The 22,500-nt window shown below is 41.2% G+C and overlaps 1 protein-coding gene and 1 long non-coding RNA gene across 2 annotated transcripts in view; both read left to right on the forward strand.

The window, feature by feature from the left end:
* The window catches only part of LOC138052187 (uncharacterized), a 17,166-nt gene extending 16,357 nt beyond the window's left edge, over positions 1-809 (forward strand). The window contains exon 2 of the long non-coding RNA XR_011133022.1: positions 1-809. This exon is cut by the window's left edge and continues 607 nt beyond it. This is a non-coding gene — a long non-coding RNA (uncharacterized lncRNA).
* Positions 810-9,033: 8,224 nt separating this feature from the next.
* Positions 9,034-10,018, forward strand: LOC138053955 (uncharacterized). The gene is made up of 3 exons (XM_068900479.1): positions 9,034-9,077; positions 9,313-9,591; positions 9,808-10,018. The coding sequence occupies exons 1-3, from the start codon at positions 9,034-9,036 to the stop codon at positions 10,016-10,018; spliced, it is 534 nt and encodes a 177-aa protein (XP_068756580.1).
* Positions 10,019-22,500: the final 12,482 nt, after the last annotated feature.

The following is a 22,500-nucleotide window of genomic DNA, read 5'->3' on the forward strand; positions in this document are numbered from 1 at the left end:
TACCTTTGGCTCAGTCGCAAACCGTAACCATTATTTTTTAAGAGTCCTAGCCCTAGTGTAATCCAGTCAAGTCTTATTGTTTACCGATTTAGTATACATTATCAGTTTGATTACACCTAACTGAAAATAGAGATAGGCGTGAAATGAAGAGATGATCTCGAACCTATATACCTGTGACGATATTGAGATATCTTTACTTAAAATTTTGTTACATTCAGGTATTTCTACTTTTTTAAACTTTTGTCCAAATTTGTTGTACTTCCGTCTTTTATTAAAAGTTATAACATGTCAGACTAAAAGCGGAATCTCATTATTTTGCGTTCCTTCTTCAGCGGGGACTCCGCATCTTTGAGGCTTGGGAGCTTTTTCGCTCTTCCATCATTCCGGGTTTATCGTGTCGCTCACACGGATCATAGCTCAGTTGGTAGAGCATTTCACCTGCATCGCAGTTGTCATGGGTTCGTATCCCATTGGAGCCACCTGAATTTTTTAGGTGTCTATACTCACAGACAGTTGCTTAAATTGGCCAGGGAAGTGCGAGAATCACTTCAATCTTTCGTCAATGACACGCACTTCAAATACATATTGCTTTCATTCATTCATTATAAATAGCGCTGATAGACAGTAATTTAAGGGAAACTCCACTCTGTCTAATAAATATTTGGAAAAAGTTCAAGAAATTTTCATTGTAAGCATTTTCTTCTCTCCTTTAAGTCCAAGCACTCATTCAAAGATGTTTAGCATTGTGATAATTGCTGTTAAACTAACAGTATCAATTTAAAACTGAATAAAGACCTCCTTTCAATTGGTAAGCTTGCACTGTTGCATGGTTATGAGAGCTCCTACGCAACGAGAGAACCGAGTTTGATCAGGATTCTTGGCATCGCCAACTATTCCGGTCACGACAATTCAGCGCGACTTACGTGAAATGACTTTTCCCGCTGTTCTTCTTCTTGTATCAGCGGGCTCATATCGCTGCGACGCGAGGTACGGAATATGTTTTTTATATCTACAAAAGTTTGGCCCATACCAAAACCGCTGAGAAAAATAACTTGCTTCGAAGAATAAAGTTCACAAAATTAGCTTTCAAACGATGGTTTTTGCGAGAAATTTGGACAAAAGACAGCCAAGATATCGTTATTCAAAAACAGGGGATTTTACAGTTTTAACGTGGACTTTGGTTTATCGGTTTTTTGCGTTCTTTGGGAGGGAAAAAGGACGGATCAAACATTTCGCTGCTGACTTCATATTTTGGGTTAGGGTCAAGAACAGAGTCAACTATGGGTCTCCACTCCGGCAAGTGAAGAACCAAGCACAGGAATACTGGTATCTGTCTTTAATTCCAGGGATTTTCGTATATTTGCCAGCTTTTGTAAGGCTTAAAGGGGTCGCTCACCTCAAAACAAAGCATAGGAAAAATGAAGGGTTTTTTTTTTTGGCCTGAAGTTATATTTTTTACAGCAGAACACAGACAACAGTCGTTATAATGGCATCCCGTTCCGGCAAATGTTCCATCTGCAATTTTTAGTGCATATTTTCCCGAAATATTTAAAACCTCTCCATACATTTCTTTGTAAAATTTGACGCCATTTAGAGAATTAGATTTCTAAGAAACCGCTCACGTTACGCGGGCGCATGGCAGAAATAGTTGGCGATGGATTGGCAATGGTTCATAACCGGGGTACCGGACATATAGAATCACAATACAGAGAGATAGTTAGGTGGGTAGGTAGTAGTTTTTAGGTGCTAATTAGTCTCACTCGCCTTGTTTGCATGGAAAAAATACAAAAGATATGTTTCTTGAGAGCGAGGCTAGTGAGTCTAATTAGCACATAAACAAAAGAATACACTTACGACCGCCATTTATGCATTCCGTTTAACCACAAGGAGCAAGCTCCCAATAAGGTCTGACATGCTCGGGACTCTGACCTTTCACTACCGCACCGAAAAAAATACTAAGACCTATTAAAATGGTCTTCGACGACATTTTTATAATGAAGTCGCGTCACCTTGCTTATCTTGCAGCAGTTACCGCTTGACATTTCATGACCTATGACGTAACCAACGTGAAAGGGTTTACAATCAGTCACCGGAAGTAACAATAAGAGCAAGGTGACACACCCTAACACCAACCCGGTGAGGCCAACACATCACGCATGCGCACAACCATTTCACCCGGTCAATTAGCAGCCATTTTTTTCGTGAAAGACAACCTTTATTTCCAATAAAAACTAAAACAAGCTATTTACAAACACACGCCACTAAAGAAGAGGAAGCACAGAAAAACTGATTGAAACCAAAAGATGGAGTAAGCAGCTAGCCGCCAGAGCGCGGGGCCCTAACGGTAGAGTCCATGAACAGCGCAAATTCCCTAAGGAGAGTCCCTGATAGCGGACACCGCGAACAGCGCACGGACAAAAGGTTACAAGGATTTAAATGTACAAATAGATTATAACTCGGGGAAGTCCATTCTCCACGGCATAAGAACCGTCCAGAACCCAAAGATCGCGAAAGCGAGATTGAGAAAGGCGCTTACAATCCAGGAAGACCCTCTGCCTTAAATCATCACGGACATAACAGATAATTGCTCGATGGTCTTCTCTTCCGTTTTGAAAGGTGGCCCTACGTATTCCGAAAGATCCAAATGCCGTAAAGAATGGATTTCACCAAGTGGCGTGCAATGCGGGCCCTTTTAGCACTAACAGAGGGCCAGCGAAAGAAAAAGACGGTTAAAAGACTTATAGCGAACTGGGAACCAAGCACCAGGGAGAGGGCAGGTGCAAAATGCGACCTGACCCTCTTGACCCTACCGCAGCTTAAAAAGCAATGGTCAATGGTCTCACGTCGGGGACAAGACGCGCACTGACTAGAAGAGATAACACCCCAGTTAAATAGAGAATCGCGCACCTTGACGCCACGAAGGATAATCAACCAAATAACATCATTCTTAAAATTCTCTGTAAAAGGATCCCCGACGAGAGACCAGTGACCATCGAGAGAAAACCCTGGCCCGATAACCTGAGACCACTGTCGACGTAGGATTGGCGGGGATGACTCAATGGACAAGAGTTTATTATTGAGAACCTTAGAAACTAGAGCGCTGTCACCCACCCTTGACAAGGTATCCAAACAGGCCTCGTAAAAAGGAGTCGGGAAGACAGCGCTAGGAGCAGAATTATAGCGCAAAGAAAGCCAATCGGTACGCAGACAAGATAAACGGCGACCAACAAAGTACTTAAGCATAAAAAAGCTAGAATCCTCGGGAGAATTGAGAACAGAAGCCATCCCCGCCAGTCTTAAGGCCTGGGCATTTACGGGAAGGCTAATGACGTTAATACCCCCGTCCTTCAGTTTCAAAACGAAGGTATTACGGCTGACCGTTTCCATCTTTGAAGCCCAGAGGAAGGGCCAAATCAAAGCATTAACACGTGCAGTGACCCAGGCTGAGACAGTGAGAACTCTGGCCAGGTAAACCAGCTTACTTAAGCCAAGCATATTAATAATAAGAGCCTTGCCAGGCAAGGACAAGGACAAGGACCTAGATTTCTAGAGATTGGGGGATTTCTCCAATTTCTCAAGCTTGGGCTGCCAATTCAAATGTTCGGTAGAGATAGTGCCGAAGATGACACCGAGGATCCTCAATTTCTTAACCCAAGTGAGGCCAAGTGGCTCATCAGAACGACGTCTCCAGGCCCCTAACCACATTGCTTCACTTTTACTACGATTAAGCTTGGCGCCGGAACCATTTTCATAAACGCTGACGCAATCAAAAAGGTTGGTCAAGGATCGAAGATTTCTGAGGATCGCCTTGGTGTCATCAGCATACAGGCGAACACGCGCTTGCAGTCCTCTTGCACCAGGGAGGAGAAACCCCTCAATCCCAGGAGAGCTGCAGATGAGGGAGGCCAAGACCTCCACGCAAAGAACATAAAGCAAGGGAGACAGAGGGTCCCCCTGACGCACCCCACGCTCAAGGGAAATACCATCAGTGAGCCAACCGTTCAGAGTAATTTGCATGAATGCGCCTTTGTAAAAGGTGGAAATCCATCGACAACAATCAGGGCCGAACCATGATCAGGGTCGATCAAACGCTTTCTCCTGGTCAAGACTTATCAAAATGGCAGACTCGTCAGTCCGTTGAATGTAGTCAAGAACATCGCGCAAGGGTAACATTTGAAAAAATGCTTCGGCCCGGAACAGAGCAGGTCTGGTCCAGGTGAATAATGTGCTCAAGGACTTTAGAGAGGCGCAAAGTAATTTCTTTAGAAATTATCTTGTAATCTACATTCAAAAGAGAGATGGGCCGCCAATTCTTTAAATGCTTGACGTCACCACGCTTCTTAAAAATCAAGCGGGTGACACTGCCCTTCATTGAGGGACATAATTCGCCGTCAGCAAAACATCTCTTAGCAACACAGAGCAAAAGGGGACCCAAAGACTCCCAAAAATGTAAATAAAATTCTACCGACAGCCCATCAGATCCGGGTGACTTTCCGGTATTAAGACTTTTGACGGAGTTCAATAACTCCTCACTAGACAGGAAACCCTCACACGAGATACTTTGAGAAGGGGAAAGGAATTTTTCCACGGAATCTAAACAACGTTGTTGTGAAGGAAGATCAATAGGTTCATTAGAAAAGAGACTTGAATAAAACTGCAAGTGTGCACGCTCGATTTCTTTACGTGTAAAGACCTCGACATCGTTAGAATCTAGAATGGAAGTGAGAATATTACGCTCAAAGCGCTCACGCTCAAGTTTAAAGAAATAACGAGTAAGCATTTGTCCCTCTTCAAGCCACTGAACTCTGGAGCGAACCTTAGAGCCATCCAACTCTTTCAAGGTGAGGGCCTTCAGTTCACTTTCGAGCTCGGAAATTTCAGAGCTAATCGACAAATCACCAGAAGTTATATTTAAGCTTAAGGTCAATGATGTAATTAATCAAAAGAACGCGCTCGTGCGAGAGCTCCCTGCGCTTATTCTTAGAAAAATATGTAATTTGTGAACGAATAGAACGATTAAAGAAATCCCACCGCGACTTGACTGAAGGAAAGTGCTGCAGACAACCAGAAAGATCATCAATGCAAGTTGTAATATATTCACAAAACGCGCTATCATTTAAAAGCGAGTTGTTAAATTTCCAACAACTAGGACCACGGGAATTATTCCCAGAGGACTGGTAGAAAGATAGACAAAATCATGATCGGAAAAAGGGCAAGGTTTAATTTTGCACGAAGCAACCGCAGACATAAATCTCTGAGAAACAAAAAACTTATCAAGCCAAGAACCGATAGAAAAATCAGAATTAAACCAAGTGCACTGACGCAGCCTTGGATGAAACTTACGCCAGGCATCTGACAAAGAAAAAGTCGAACGAAAAACAGAAAGATATTTAGCAGGAAAAAAGTTCCCAACAAACTTGTCAAGATGGTGATCATAGCAATTGTAATCGCCAGCGATAATAACGGCGTCAGAAGGCAAAAAATACTCGTGCAAATTATCAAAAAGCGCTTTCCTTTCAGTCGGATTAGTAGGCGCGTAAATATTAATTAAATTAATCTTACGGCCATCAAGTTCAAAAACAAGACTAATAACCCTACCAGACACATCTCTTTTCCAATTCCTAATTATACTCGAGAAGGAATCAGAAACGCAAGTTAAAACGCCGGCTCGTTTTCCAACCGCGGGAGACCAGAAACAAGGCCCAAGCCAGGCTTTAGAAAAAGCAGAAAATTCTTCAGGATCAGTAATAAAGGTTTCTTGAAAACAAAAAACATCGTACGAAGCATGAAGATTATCAATAAGATATTTCTGAATACGTTTACTGAATCCTCTAGAGTTTAAGGAAACAATTTGAAAGTTCATAAAGTGTGAGGGTTATTAGTCTTCCTACCAGAGCTAGCCGGCAAGGGTGTAGTAGACTTACGTGGAGGAGGACCATCAACAGGGTCCAGCCTAGCATGCTTACGCTTGGACGCCACACGTGAAACAAAAGCACGAACAGAATTCTGAGACGGAGGAGGCGAAACAACAGGACTAACTTCAGAACAGCCAAGGCTTCATCTGGGACAGTAGGAGGAGACTGTGAAGGAACTTCAGCGGCAAGTTACAAATCAGATACAGTGGGCGTGCCAGTAATAACGCTTGATGGAGGGGAAGGAACCGGAAGAGGGTCGGATGGAAGCTCAAGAGACTCGAAGAGCGATTGAGACTGCGAGAGCTGTGAAGGGTCTGCAGACTGCTGAGAGGAATCTTGAGTAGACTGCGTAGAATGCAAAGGAAACCGCACCGGAGAATCCTGAGGAGCAGACAAACCAGAAGAAGGCGAAGAAGAAAGTGGAACAGAAGAAGGCGGAACATCAGAAGGCGGTTGTGATGAAGAATCATCGGACAAAGGCTGAGGCGAAGGAACAGGCGGAGGGCGTTCATGAAAATCAGAAGGAGGTGGAGAACCGGCAGGAGGCACATTAATAGAAGGATGGGAAGAATGGGACACAGGAGGGGCACGAACGTCAATGTCAGCCAAGGCAGGGCGACGCCACCAGGACATGCGACAATCAATGGCATTATGACCATCCTCCTTACAGATGCTGCATTTAGTGTCTTCTGTATAGTCACTGAAGGTGTGACCAAGCTGGTCACAGTAAAAAACAAACGACATTAGGACACGCTTCTGCAACATGGTCTGGCAAATGACACTTACGGCAGGTGGGGATCTGACCTTCGTGTTTAATCCTAAGGAGCTTCCTACCAAAACGCATGAACGAAGGAATTGACTCGGACAACTCCATTCTAGCCACACGTGTACCACTATGGATGCCATCATAACCCTGGAGGCCACACCGACGAATTCCATGAACAGAGCCATAGTGACTAAGACGATGAGAAAGGGCTTCATCCAGAAGTTTATAAGGTGCGTCGTAGATTACCACGAAAGTGAATGACGAAGAATTACGACGAGCACGACGAGAGATGAACGAGGACTGGCGAAGAAAACAATCATGGTACTCGGACGTAGAAAACGTTACTGATACAAAACCAATAGGACTGCGCTGCAAACACCTAACACCGGCTGCACGAATGCCGCAATTCTTAAAATAAGTGAAGACTTGAGACAAAGGCGTATCTTTAGCAGGAAGGACAAAGTGAGCCGTACAAGGACGCTCAGGAAGAATATTCAACGGGTGGATCCGATCCTTTTCGGAATCCGAAAGACAGGCTTCATTTTTCATAATGTAATAATCCTCCATAGACTGACTCAACACTCTTGGGCGGCGGCCAGGTCGGGCCATCTGGGCATAAGACGGAGGAACAGAACCATCCAAAGACACGACAGACATATCATCTGGAACATCTTCAGCCCAGCTATGCTGGGGATCAACATCAGCACTTGACATAACACTGCTGGGCCAAAGGCCAAAGCAGCGATACCACAAGCGAAAGCGAGAAGGAAAAAACAGACTGATAGGGACTTTGTTTCGTAACCATATCCCATGAAACCTTGCAAAATTGCAGACGCTAGGTTAATACACACAACAAGCAAAGAGTAGATGGCGATCTAGGTGATGAGACAGAGAAATTCCGATGAAAAGTCGAGTGAAGGTGCTTGTTGCGAAGGTCACGATTGAGGAATGACCTTACTGTGGATGGTTGACTACCTTACTGATCGAAGACAGAGGGTGCAAATGGATGACAGAAAGTCGGACATGGCTACAGTTGAATTCGGCGTCCCGCAAGGTTCCATCCTTGGACCAGTTATTTTTAATCTCTACGTCGCTGATCTTCAAAAGGAATTACAGTGTGACTGTTGTCAGTACGCTGACGATACGACTTCCTATGTCCACTCGAAGCCCGGCGACTTGGACTCCTCAGCGGCTCAAATAAATAAAACCATCGCAAGTCTGAAGGACTATTCTAATAACTGTAATCTGGCCTTGAACCCAACCAAAACAAACTGGATGCTTATCTCTACACCTCAAATGGCGCGTTATCATAGTTTAGAAGAAAGGAATCTTCCTATCGTTTGCGGGGACTCTGCGCTAAAGAGAATTTCTTGTACTAAGCTATTGGGCGTCCTCATGGATCAACGCCTCTCATGGAACACACACGTGGATTCTCTCTTAAGTACGTTATATGGGACTCTATCCGTTCTGCGGAGGCTTAAAAACCTTGCGTCCTTCCACGTCAGGAAACACCTCGCAGAGAGCCTAGTTCTCTCACACCTGAACTATGAAGAAAAGCGTCTCCAACATCTAAAGAATCCGTGTGCTGGCTTTGTCACAAGAAAATTTGCAGATCACGAGGATATTATTTAGTTAAACTGGTTACCAGTTAAAGAAAACGTTGAATTCAACATTCTCAAACTCGCTAATAAATCACATACGACAAAAATAGCTTTTCTGAGTATCTAAAATTGAGTCTGCATCAAGTAACTGCTTATAATTTAAGATCATCAACAGCACCGTATTCTCTATTCCTAAAGAATCAGGAACCTTCCAGCACTCGGCGGCAACGCTGTTCAATAGACTCCCGATAGTAATAAGAAACATTTCAGATCATAATGTTTTTTGCCGCATTGCTAAGAAACACTTGTTTGCTAAGTATCAGTTTTGAATTCACATAATTATTATTGTATATTTTAATAATTATTGATAAGCTACATTTGTTAATTTATTATCGTTATTATACTTTTAATCATATTATAGGTTTCTTAGTAAAGTATTTTTACAGAACAAGAGCCTCTTAATTGTTAGAATCTGTAATAAACCATTATCTATCTATCTATCTATCTATCTATCTATCTATCTATCTATCTATCTACCTACCTACCTACCTACCTATCTATCTATCTATCTATCTATCTATCTATCTATCTATCTATCTATCTATCTATCTATCTATCCTATGAGCAAGCGTAAGACAAAGGATGCAGTTTAATTACACGGATTGATTAGAGTGAAATTTTCGTCTACAACACACCAAAGGAACTTGCAAAACTCGTTTAAAAACACCGGACGCTTTCACATTTTGCAGTGATGGACCTATACAAAATTTCTATACAGAGTGTTCAAATCAAAGGGTAAGTGTAAAGGATATATTATAATGCTGACTAAAAGCAATAGGACCGCATTTAGAGTGTTCTGAGATAATTCTCCCGCGAAACGATCATTAGCGCGCAAAATACCTTGTATGATTATCTTGCATTGAATTCGTTTCTGTGTATTCGTCTTAAAATCCATATCGATTGTAACTGCGTGCTTTTATTTTTTCCTGTACTTAACCTACTCATGCGTTCATTGTCGTTTATTTTCCAGGTATCATTATTTCAAGATCAAAGCTCTACGTGAAACACTGCTTGTTATTCAGAGTGAAGACGGCAACACGTATGACGCGCATGTACTGGCCTGTCTTCTTCCACGAGAAATGGAACGCATTCTAGAGGCTCTAAGAGAAGTCCAGATCTTCAGCAAATCGCAGAGAAAGACATACACTTTAGAAGATGTCAAAGGGCAACAGATCGGCAGGGTTCAGCACTTTCTGAACACGCAGCTGCATGGTTTGCTCCGATGTGGCAAAATAACCAGAATTGAAGGGTAAGTTACTGTTTTCTTGCTTTACTGTTACTGAAAATTGATATACACCTGTTTAAAAGTCGGAGAATAGCAAGGTATCGTCTTTCCTCTTTCTATACAGAAAAGAAACGAAATTATCCCGACTCCGCGATCTCACACCTCTCCCTTCCCTATTGTTTTTAGCGCGCGTCATTTGGTTCACCCTTATTTATTTCGTTTTCTTGTAACCCAAAATAGGGAAATCAACGGTGAGCCGACACTAACATTCAGGCCAAACTCTACCCAGATGTTCTCCAGAAACAAACAGGCTGGCGGAGCAGCTTATATCCCTGCGACTATCTGGGTGGAAGGACCGCAGCGTTACAAAGAATTTGTGCTGGAGGGAATCCGCTCTACTCTTCCAGAATGCGGGAATGTAGAGGACATGCATGTTGAATGTTTGGAATAAAATGAATATTTATAATTCTATGTTACGTGCAGTTTTTATTAGCGAATTTTGTTTTCGGCTAAATGCCGCATTACAACATGGCCGCCAGAAAAAAAATAATTCAGCTTCTTCTTGTTTCAAGTACCTCTCGGCCAAATTTACTTTGTTTCGGTTTTGATCTCAACCAATCACAAAGCTCGAAACCGATGTCCAGAAATGGTTAAGGCCCGGACTGGTTGTTAATATCTCTGTACACCTTATAATAAAGAATTTTCCGATTTTCCATCTTTGTTTTCTTTACATGTAATGCAAATGTCTGCACGACTCTTTGCTGGACGACTCGATGGACAGGTTTAACAAGTTTTCATTTTTGACCAATCAACAGCAACCTAAATATAAGCGCGCGAAACCTGGACGGTCGCTCGCTCAATAGTCACGTAAGATAGTTCGTCACGCGAGGAAGCAAGTTGTAAGTTATCTTAAGTGCAGTTTTTATTAGCGAATTTTGTTTTCGGCTAAATGCCGCATTACAACATGGCCGCCAGAAAAAAAATAATTCAGCTTCTTCTTGTTTCAAGTACCTCTCGGCCAAATTTACTTTGTTTCGGTTTTGATCTCAACCAATCACAAAGCTCGAAACCGATGTCCAGAAATGGTTAAGGCCCGGACTGGTTGTTAATATCTCTGTACACCTTATAATAAAGAATTTTCCGATTTTCCATCTTTGTTTTCTTTACATGTAATGCAAATGTCTGCACGACTCTTTGCTGGACGACTCGATGGACAGGTTTAACAAGTTTTCATTTTTGACCAATCAACAGCAACCTAAATATAAGCGCGCGAAACCTGGACGGTCGCTCGCTCAATAGTCACGTAAGATAGTTCGTCACGCGAGGAAGCAAGTTGTAAGTTGAGCTTTACGTTTCTTCTTTTTTCCGTCTGAGTTGAGTCTCACATAAACACATAAGAATGAATAAGGATATATTAATATTAGAATATTCTTTGCGTGGATTCATGAATGTGAAAAGCATTGCGATAAAGTAATGTCAGTAAGTAATTTCTTCCCCAGAACTTGATCTCATCAAGTTCTCTTCCCATTAAAAGTTTTGGCGGATTTTTACATTAAAACAAAGTTTCAACACTCAACGACTTGCAGGTATTCAAGAACTGCTCTTCTCATTCGACATGACTTAACTGCCTTGGTTTGGATTATTTTGTCAAAGCACAAGGCACTTTTAAGAGTCCAAGGATTCAGGTTGTTAATCTCGACTGAAGAAATCAAACGTCATTTTAAGCTAATTTTTCTTACACTTTGATAGCTCAGTTTGCGCTGAGTCGTGATCAACGATGGTCATTTAGGGACGGACCATTAGAAAAGTGATATGGGGGGGGGGGGGGTGGGGAAAAAACCAAAAAAAAATTCATGCAAGGGAAAATGCCAACAAAAAAATTCACGCCAAGAAGAAGGTAAACAAAAAAAAAATCATGCAGAAGGAAGGTCCAATTCTTGGATTTCACATGACGTCACGGCCGCCATGTTGGTGTCCCCAAAAAATGAAATGGCGGCAATGTTGGTGTCCCTATCCAATCCTCCGGGAATTGAAAGCTATTATTATGCTAACGTCTTTTTTTGTTTTCGTTGAGAAAGATGGCTGTTGATCACGTGAGTGAAACCCAGGCCCTGCTATATTATTATTAATAAATAAAGACATCTAGTGTACTGAGGTGTTTTCCTCACACTGAATGAAACGACAAATTAAAGGTGACATAAATTAATTCACACTACAATAGCATGTTAAAATGGGGTTGACAGACCTGCACGACTAAAGCTGTGTGCCCATTGTGTTGATAAAAGTCTTTATAGTTTTGCTTAAAACAAGCATGTCTTTAAGCGATTTCCCTTTTCTATAAGAGATCAAGGGAGGTTCCTTGTATATCTCTCTTAGTAGCGGCTGGTTTTGTATCAAATGCCATTTTTCCGTTAGAATATTTTTCAAACATGGCAGTGATGGATGAAATTGTGTCACAAAGGCTAGAATTTTCTTGTGCGCTTTCTGTTTTTGTGTAAGAGCGTTCTTTCTTTCTGCCAATTTAACTTCGGAGAGGATTTTTTCCACCAGGTTATTGGGATAACCTCTCGATGTCAGGCATGTTCTAAAGTTTTTAATGTTCTCCTCAAACATTACTTTAGAAGAGTTTGTCCTCAGGAGCCTAGAGCTTCTCCTTTAACGAAGCCTTTTTTAACGCCTGCTGGGAGGCAACTGTTGTCGTTTGTGTACTAAAGTGTTTCAGTAGGTTTGTAACGCGTGTGCACGTCGAGAATTGATTCTTTCGCGAATCTCTCTCCCTTATAGACTGTTGTGTCCAAGAAAGTTGTTTCTAACTGTGTGTTTCTAAAATTGTCATATTAACATCTACATAGATAATACCACTGCCGTCTCTTACATAAATGCCATGGGTGGCACTCATTCTTTGGAATGTAATAAGATTGCACGTGAAATTTGGACCTAGTGTATCCAGAGAAATAGCTGGGTGACAGCAATCTCATTACCAGGTAAAGAAAATGTTGAGGCTGATAGGGAATCTAGAACATTTAATGATAACACAGAATGGTATCTCAAGGAACATATTTTTCACAGCATTGTTGAGACCTATGGCATGCCATCCATCGATCTTTTTGCATCTAGAATTAACAGAAAAGTTCCCCGTTACGTGTCATGGAGGCCAGACCCTGTGGCACAATTTGTGGATGCTTTCTCTCGCTCTTGGTGTCAAGAACAATTTTGTGCTTTCCCCCCTTTTAGCCTGATACTTCGTTGTTTAAAGAAAATCGAAATAGAGGATGGGGAAGGGATCATCATTGTTCCAGTCTGGCCAACCCAGCCCTGGTATCCGAAGCTGATGAGTCTTTTAGTCGACACGCCCAGACTGCTATCAGTGACAAGAGGGACATCATATCTTCCAAGCATGCCCAGCCAACCACATTCCCTGGAGGGCAAACTGAAACTAATTGCATGCAAGTTATCGGGGAATCCCTTACGAAGCAAAGAACGAGCTCGTACTTATCTCCCCTCCTGCCGCGGGATATTCGGTACCGTACCTACGTGATCATTCTGGCCTGGCACAGGCAGTAGCATATATACGGCCATTGCAGAGTGCTCTAGCAGGTGAGAAGGATTCTACTGCATTGATGGTAAGCTTTCTCACATGAAACATTTTGTTTGGAGTTCAAAGATGAAGGTTTGGATTGGTCCTAAAAGCTGAGCTTAGTGATTAAGCTTTTAGATTGCTTACAACGTTTATCCTAGTGTGAAAACACACCATCAGTATGTATTTTATGTCATTAAACAACTACTCTTGAATAGAGCATTTTGCTTATGACATGTTCCCAGTGAATCCTGGGTAGTTCCAGTCTTTGCTGGGGCTAACAGACAACATTGTAGATTTCAAAGCACGGCCAAACTGGCCTTTAGCACACAAGAAGGATAGAAATTAATCAGAATGCACAGGGTACGTGCAATTCTCAAACTGGTCCTTTAGTTATTCGGAATACAATCATTTTCCTCTGGGTCTTTGTGCAAAATTGTGCAAGAAAATCGTTGATATCATTTCTTTTTTGTCCAAAAGGATGAGAGGTGCCCCTAAAGTGAATTGTCTCAAATGTGGAGAAGAAGTGCTCATCAGTCAACTGAGATTACACCAAAGAATGGAGTGCAGGGCTGTTTGTGAACAACCTCTCATTATTGTCAGTAATACTGCTCATGACAGCGATCTTTCACTTCAGCTTGCCAGTACTTCCTGCCAGTCAACCATGGTAATCACAATGTCCAAGTGTTGCATACCTTCCATATATGAGAATACTGTGAAAACTGAATCATCTTTCCTTGATTATTTTTAGAATGGTGGTGCTTTAACAGAATTAAAGGCACTTTTCCCCGAAGAGACTGAGGAAAAAGTAAGAGGTGTATTACTGCAAAGTGGAGGTGACACAGTTTTGGCTGCCTCTCGACTGGTTGAATGGGACAGTGGGTATTCATTTATTTATTCATGATTATTTTAAAGCAATTGGGTCAAACTCGTGAAGATTGTTTCAGTAATACTCTTTCAAAGGAAGTACATCTAATAGTTTATGGAGGGTAATTTTCTGACATCATTCTGTTCAGAGTAATTTTTCAACTTTCCCTTGTGTACAGTACTTTTGCTAACTGATGTACTACTATCTAAGAGGATGTACTTGTGACATGGTAATGGGATCACAATACAAGCTGCGAGGATACAATACACTACACAAACAAACATGAGAAACATACCACAGGAGCAATATATATTGTATTTAATAACTTTTTCCAGTCTGTGCACCACATTCTCCCGTGGAAGACCTGGTTGGTACTTGAAAAGGTTATCATTACAATTTGCGTTCTATGTCAGTGAGCACAGGACACAATTCCGCTGCAAACTCCTTTAAGATCTTGTTGGGAATCGGGCTAGGACCTGGGGACTTGTTGGGCTTTATCTGTCGCAACGCCTTGTACACAACCCTTTGATCTACTAGGAACTACCTAGGGACATCAAGATCCAGTTCGCTGCCAGTCAAAACTCGTAATCGTTCTCGTCCTTGTCCTAGAATCTAAAGGTCCCTAATGATCTGAGGACGGCGGTGGAATAGGTCAAAATACCACTCGGTGGTCCAAGATGGCGGCCGACCACTTGTGAGAGATCGAACGTAGACCAGCGGCCATAATTCTGCAGCAAGTTAGAGAAATGGAGAATAAAGCACACACTGAGGCCACTAACACTCTTATGTGCCTGTAGAGGATGCATGGCAAGCGTTTCGACTAAATTCGACACAAAACACTCGAGTTTTTACGGACTGCAAATTCACCGTGGTAGTCATCACGGCGCGGCTGACCAATCAACTCATTACTAGTTATGTTGCTGAGGCCCAACCAACTAATTCAAAGGCTCAGCTGGGACAACTTAGAAACTCGACCTCAAAAACTAAAAGCAGAAATGGTCTATAAGTCCATAAATGGCCTTGTACTAGATTATTTTGTCTTCAAAATTCATATTGCGGAGTGGTATGGTTACCCCTTCAAAATTTACGTGAATAGTCTGCCCTCAGTTGTTAGACAAGCAACATCTCTGATTAATAGCTTTCGACGGTTGTTAATTACGGTTGTTAATTACGACATGGTATTCATGAAAAACAGGTTTTAATTTTGTTCTCTTAGTTAGTAATAATTAAGCCTTCTGGCTTTGCTTAGTCCACTCAGGTTGTTCCATCCACTATGCATTACGTTTATACAAAAATTTTCGTTTTTGGTTCAGGGAAAATGTGACAATATTTTCCGTACTTCTTATGGTATCATATTAGAGTTTTTACCATGTTTCAGTTGCTGTATTCCAGGAGACAATTGTTTGATATTTCGCTTTAGTTTTGTTAATCAATCGATCTTCAAGTACGGTGTTACATTGAAGAGAATATATTTTGTTTTAATTGACATTATTGAATTGGCCGCTACTTTGGAGAGGATCGTTACTTTCGGGAGGAGGGAGGGGGGTTGCTTTCGGGATTTAATAGAAACGTAGAGATTAACGTTACTTTCGGAGAGGGGGCACTTCTGTGGTGATGCAGAGGTCATGGAATCAAATCTCAAGCGTGCATTTTTCAGACTCTCGTTTTGTTGCTGCTTTAGTAGCGATCATAACCTTGATGATCCTTCCAAGGTGAAACTTAGCAAAACGTTGCTTTCAGGTTTAGGAATTTTGACGCTAAAAGACGAATCAATTAAGGCCTGTAGAAGAAATTTCCCCGCACGAAGTGAGTTCATTCATAAGCGAGTTTATCATAACAGTGCGAAAGAAAGAAAACAACTAAGGTTATGATGAAAGGAGTTCGGCGCTGGCGCAGTGGTGAGGCGCTCCCTTCTCACCAATGTGGCCTGCGTTCAATTCCCAGACTCGGTGTCATATGTTTGTTGAGTTTGTTGGTTCTTTACTCAGCTTTGAGAGGTTTTTCCCCAGGTACTCCAGATTTTTCCTCCTTAAAAACCAACATTGGATTTGATTTTCGTCAATCAGGTTACAGTGTCCCCAATTAGTTCTCCAGCGCTAGAAACACTAGAAACTCGAAGTTGCTTTCCTCTCCAATTTGTTGCGTGCTGCGATGGCTAGTTTTGAGCGGCATTTAAAGAAGAAGAATTACGGCTACAGCATTAGGAGAGACATTGAAATCAAAACAGTCGAAAGCGATCTTGACTTATAAAATAGTTCGCAACTTGTTGAAGTGTTTGTTGATATCACCGCGCCATTGATAGATATTTAACAATTAGACCCGTAGCCCGTAGCTATATATATATATATATATATATATACCTATCTTAAGGTATTTTAAGGTCTCTTAAGGTCTCTGTCATTACCACAAAAATTGACATTGATATTTTACTCTTACTTCAAGCTATCGCAACTAGTGAGAAAAAGTGGTTCTTCTCACGCATGCAGGGCCTTCCCCTGACGTGCTAGAGAGAAAGCAATGGTACCACGAGATGCGCCATCAAATTCTGCAATAACTTCTGGGGGTTAGGGGGAAATAGCTATTTCCGGGGGGAGATATCGCCAAAAGAACTGCCTTCTCTCACGTATACAGGGCCTTCCCCTGACGTGCTAGAGAGAAACCAATTGTACCACGAGATTCACCATCAAATTCTGCAAAAACGTCTGAGGGTTAGGGGGGAGTAGCTATTTCCGGGAAGGAAATATCGCCAAAAAACTGACTTTTCTTTCGAATGCAGGACTTTCCTTGGGCGTGCTAGAGAGTAACCAATGGTACCACTGGATGCGCCATAAAATTCTACAACAACTTCTGGGGTTAGGAAGACCACACTCAAAACCGGGGAGAGTTAGACCCGAAAAACCACTTTTTCTTACGTGTGTACAGTCTTCCAGAAGCCTTTAAAAGTAAAACGGACCTTACCACGAGGTGGGCCATCTCCTGAGGAATTTTCCTGGCGCGGTCTAGGGTCCCCCGGACTCAACCGGGGAGAGTTAAGCCCAAAAACAAGGAGGATAACTCCCCTGGGATTTGGAATTTGGCCAATCCAAGGGCACCGTGAGGAGGGTCTCCAGAGAGCACGTCTGATGAGCATAAAGCAAAGTCCGGGGGGCCATTTTCGTGTCAAAACGGGAGTGTTCTTGGGCCTCTGGCGTCCACAGGTCGATTCGCCCCGAGTCGAAACAGGTGCGAAAAGTTGTTGGGCAATAGGGTCTAGGCGCATGAGCAATGGGGTCCCAGGGAAATAAAACGTAGGAATGTTAAGGACAAAAGACTGTGCACAGGACGCCCACCCCAACATAGGATGCCCACATTTCGTCACGTGATAGGTTTCGCTGAGACCTTTCCAACGGTGTATGGTATTGTGGGATATCTCCATGCGATCCTGAAATAAGCTTTTTCGATGATCTGGCCGTGCAGATCCGGTAGTAGTTTTACTCTTACACGGGATTTGAGGCTCTTCAGGAGACGACTGGAGCAGTGGTCGTGAAATTTGACCCTCGGATTTAAGCTACGAAGCTGAAACTTGGCACGCACTTGCGTACGGCCTAGAAGGTAAAGCCCACGGATTATGGGGAGACCGGACAAAACCGGGGGGAGTTATGGCCAAAAAACTTTTTTCTCACTTACGCAAAGCCTTCCTATGAGGTGCTACAAGGAAACCAATGGTATCACGTGATGCAACTACGTCTTGAGGTTAGGGAGACCACACTCAAAACCGGGGGGAGTCTTGGCCCTCAAAGTGTCACCTCTCGCATGTGCAGAGCGTTCCATGGGGACGCTGGAGCGAAACCCATGACACGGCCAGATGCGCCTCGTCATTGCGCATCTTTGTGGCGGGGTCGGGGGCCCCTGCTTTCGGGGAGGGGGGGGGAAGTTACAAGAGGAAGACCCGCTTGGTCTCCTGCAAGACTTGAAAAAAAAAAGGCCCCTCCACCGCCCTGGGTTACGTCCATAACTACGAGGATCATAACTTTACTTGATTTCATATCTGCAGTTCAGTATATGATTCATTTCATATACCATTTCGTTCATTGACAATATTTATTTGACAACATATTACAATTTGCCAATACGTACTAAGATTTCTGCGTCAAATGATTTCACTGACCTCGAGTCTCTTGTTAATTGCGAGCTTGGCAACGTCAACGAATGGCTTAAGGCCAACAAACTGTCTTTGAACATAAAAAACTCAAACTTTGTCATCTTTCGTCCCCGGCAAAAGAATATGCCCTTCATACCTAGGATTAGAATTCTTGACTCCGTGACTAACACCTCGCAAACCTTGTAATCAAAGATTATTTAAAATACCTTGGCTTGATGATTGATTCAAATCTTTCATGGAAATATCACATAGAATCTATCTGCCACAAAATCAGCAATTCGATAGGAATTACAGCCAAGATTCGACATTATGTCCCGCGTCGTGTTTTACTTTCAGTTTACAACTCATTAATTGTCCCTTACTCAACTTATGGTATTTGTGCTTGGGGTAATTGTCAGGGGCACCCAACGTCAATTTTCGGAAAATATCTGTTCGGAAGACGATTTGAGATCTAGAACTTTCGGAACATATGTTGTAAAATTTCTTGTTTGCCTACCTGTCCTAGGATTTTCGAACATCTAAAAAGTGGTATAATTGCCCAATTTTGACGGATTTTTACCCTAAAAAGGTCAGCTAGAATTTTCGGGAGCCCTTCTTCTGGCTGAAATTTTCGAAAAGGTAACTTTTGATCCCTATAATTTTCGGATCACTAGACTTTCAGCTAGGAAATCCGAACAGATGAAAAATTTTTAGGGGATAAAAATATGCCTATATCTACCGTTTAAATACGAAAATACGTTTAACAATGCTGTGTTTAAGTGGTTTTGAACTATATTCGCGTTGGTTGCCCCTGAATTGTGCCTTGAAATTTCAAAGAAAGATCGTAACTCTACAAAAACGGGTCTTATGTCTTCTTTACTTCTGTAAGTCTAAGGAACACGCCGTACCCTTCTTTCTGAAATCAAATTGCCTTCCCATACCTAGCCTATTTTTGAGAGATTGTAGCTAGTTATTGTATGATATCAACAGACAGATAGCACCAGTTAGTATACTCAATCAGTTTGTTAAAACAAGTTACATTCATAATTGAGAAATTACTGTAATTGAGATTTACAAGGTTGTTCTGAAATTACCTGGATAATGAGAGTAAGATTAGGATTTTGCCTAAAAAAAACCTTGAAATAATTAAAAAGGAGAAACCTTTAAGATTTTGCAAGATGTAGCTGATTTACCAAGATTTTTTGGGGGATTTTCTAAATGACTTACTGACATTTGACTGGGATTTGCTAACGACGAGATCCTGAGATTTACTAAGATCTACCGAGACATACCGGATTTAAGATCATGATTGGATTTACGAGCTCCAGCTGTAGTAAGGTTATTATGTTATTCCCAGGTACTGTTTCCTAAATACACTGAGCTGTACACAATAAAGCAAGATATACTGGGATTTATTAAGATATACATGATATTTACACACATATAGCGAAAATGATTAAGTTTTTTAAATTTGCCATGATGTACTGAGATTCACCTATGGATATCAAAATATAGTGCGATTTTCTAACAAATACAGGAGATTTACAGAGTTACACCGATATTGACGGATTTACCAAGATGTATAAAAAGGTACTGAGATATGCCAACATTTACAAAGATACACTGGGCCTTACAATGTTCTAGTGATATTTACAGAGACATTTCCCAAGATATACTGAGATTCACCAAGACATATTGAGATTATTTTAAGGTTGACTGAAACCTTTTTAACCTTCACTGAGTTGTATTAACTTAAGATATACAATCATTAAAAAGAGATCTAGGAGACCTGAGGAAATCAAGGATGCATCACCAGACTCCTTAATTTGAAAGATTGTGAGCTAAAAACTGGTGTCATTTTTGGTTTTTATGATTTACATTACATTAATTATGTGCTGCCCCTCTAAGACCCCCTATAGAATGACAATGATCTCTTACCTTTTACTCTTTGGAGATGACACCAATGCTTTTTTCACAAATATGGCAATGATAACTAGCATCAAATAGTTTTTCATCTTCCTTGGTAAATTTCATTGTTTTTTAAAAAGTATTTCTTTTGTTAAACTTAACAAAGACATCAGCAACATTATCATCTTTACTCATTGCAGAATAAAGAATCGATTCAAAATTAATACCAGAAGGGCCAACAGCATATAAACAAAATCCGGATTGATAAGCAAATGAATGGCTTTCTTTTGGGTTTTCTTCACAATGTTAAGGAACACTGTAAAACATTCAGAATCTGCATGAATTACAAAAGGTACTTTTATTACTTTTGACTTCCTTTTGATAATTTTGGAAATTAATATCTTTTTTAATATATAGTTTGACAACAGCAAGACCATTTCCTTTACAATATTCAAAGTGTTTTTTAAAAAATTAATGTGGCAATCAAACAGTCTAGGAACGTTTTTAATGAATGAGTAATGCGAATTTTCTCATTTTCCTTCAGAATCAGTTAAAAATAATAAATCGAGTTAAATTCAGTAAATTCTTTGATTGAGTTATATAATGAAAAACATGTATCCTTCCGATGTTCATTTAATCCAAATACATTAATTGGTGGTAAAATTTCATAAAGTTTTTCAAATTTTGAGATGTCCTTAATAGCAAGTGGAAAGCTTATTACTTTGAAAAGTCTAAATCTGTTTTGTATTTTAAATGTTATTCTTTCTTGACCATTTTCCTTTGGGTAAAAACGACGAAAAATAGCCCATTTAAAACAACAAATGATTTGCATGTTAATAACTGCCTTTTTTGCAAACAGACTAATTTTCGAGTTAGGATTTTGAGTTGGATTCCGAGTTGGATTTTCGAATTGGAGTTTCGGGTTGGATTTCGGGTTGGATTTTCGAGTTGGTCAGTGTAAAATGCAGACTGCAGACCAGGGGTAAAAAGCAGACTAAGGTGATAATTTAACTGTTGAAAAGAAAAAAACCTTTTTGAAGTGCTAACCTTAGACCTAATTAGACCTAAAACAATATTTAGGCTAAACTCAAAAGTCCAACTCGAAAACCCAACTCGAAATCCTAACTCAGTAAATTGGCACCCTTCCTTTTTTACTGCAATAAATTTTGGTAAAGGATTTATTTCATGCGTATATATTTTAAAGGGGCACTGTCATGAGCTGCGCATGCTCCAGTTTGTCCTTTGTCCACCATAGCCCTCCCCAGTGGACACCATTTTGAATTTGTCGATTCAACTTGAAAAAGGTTAACCTAACACTTTTCAAGTTTTCACAAGACGCTAGCGCATGCGCATCTCGTGACAGTTTCCCTTTAAAACTAAGGAACTTTTTCAAACTTGAGATTACTCAGTTCTAATTCTGTATTACTAATTCCTTTTTCTGTTACTTTTTTGTATTTTATCTTATAATTTTTTTAATGTTCAAGTTTATCTATTTGTCTTTGTTCTTTTCCAAGTCTTCATTCTCTAAATTTTTAATAGTTCATTTTAAAATTCTTTTGTGGCATTTCCTTTATCTTTTTTTTAACCCTTTTTTTTTATTTTTTTGCGCTTTGTTTCGTACCCACACCCTACTAGCAGAGCCTTTCTCAGCTCGACGAGAAAGAAAAAACCCTTTGACCTTCGCCTTGTCAAAAATATGATGCGCGCATTGCCTAAACCGGTTTCACTGGAGTGAATAGCCCAAAACGTTGGACTGCTGCGACCTAAAAGACTTGACACGTTTTCTGCAGAGCCTCTCTTTCTCGTCCTCTGGTGAGTTTTAGAGAGGCTCTGCTCGCAGGATGCGTACCCATTTCTATGCTTCACTTCCGTGTGTCCTTTATTCCCGCTTTTTTCACACTATTCATAATATCGGAAAAAAATCGTATAAAACAAACCATTCTCAGAAAATCCACAATATCAAAAAATTTGCGAAAACACAAAAATCATAAAAGCGAAAATCATAAAATAAGCAAAAGAACTGTATAAAAACCCAATAACAAGCCGAATTTCTATAACCATTTACCTACCACGCGCATCTTCCAGGGTTTGCGGCAGGAGGAACATTCTAAACCAGGGGGAGCAGTGGCAGAAAAACAAGTTTCAGAATAGAGTGTGGGGCGTTCGCCTGAAGAGATGAAGCCAATGGCTTCCTGAATAGCGCTCGTGAGTGTGCATCGTCCTGGCCTAAAATCAGGGGGTGACTCATCCAGGTGGTGGGAACCCTCAAACCAAACCAGTTTGGCTATAGAGTGTATGGCCTTTGGTCACCACCCCAGGAACTCCAGAATGCAAAGGAATCCCAAGATGAATATGATGCCATCTTGAAGGTCAGTGAGAGGTCTCTCACGTGGCAAAACGACGAACGACTTCGGACAGGCTCTCACCACCTTTGAACGCTTCAAAGCATTTAACACATCA

Source organism: Montipora capricornis, chromosome 6, assembly GCF_036669925.1.
Source record: "Montipora capricornis isolate CH-2021 chromosome 6, ASM3666992v2, whole genome shotgun sequence".
Taxonomy (NCBI): domain Eukaryota; kingdom Metazoa; phylum Cnidaria; class Anthozoa; order Scleractinia; family Acroporidae; genus Montipora; species Montipora capricornis.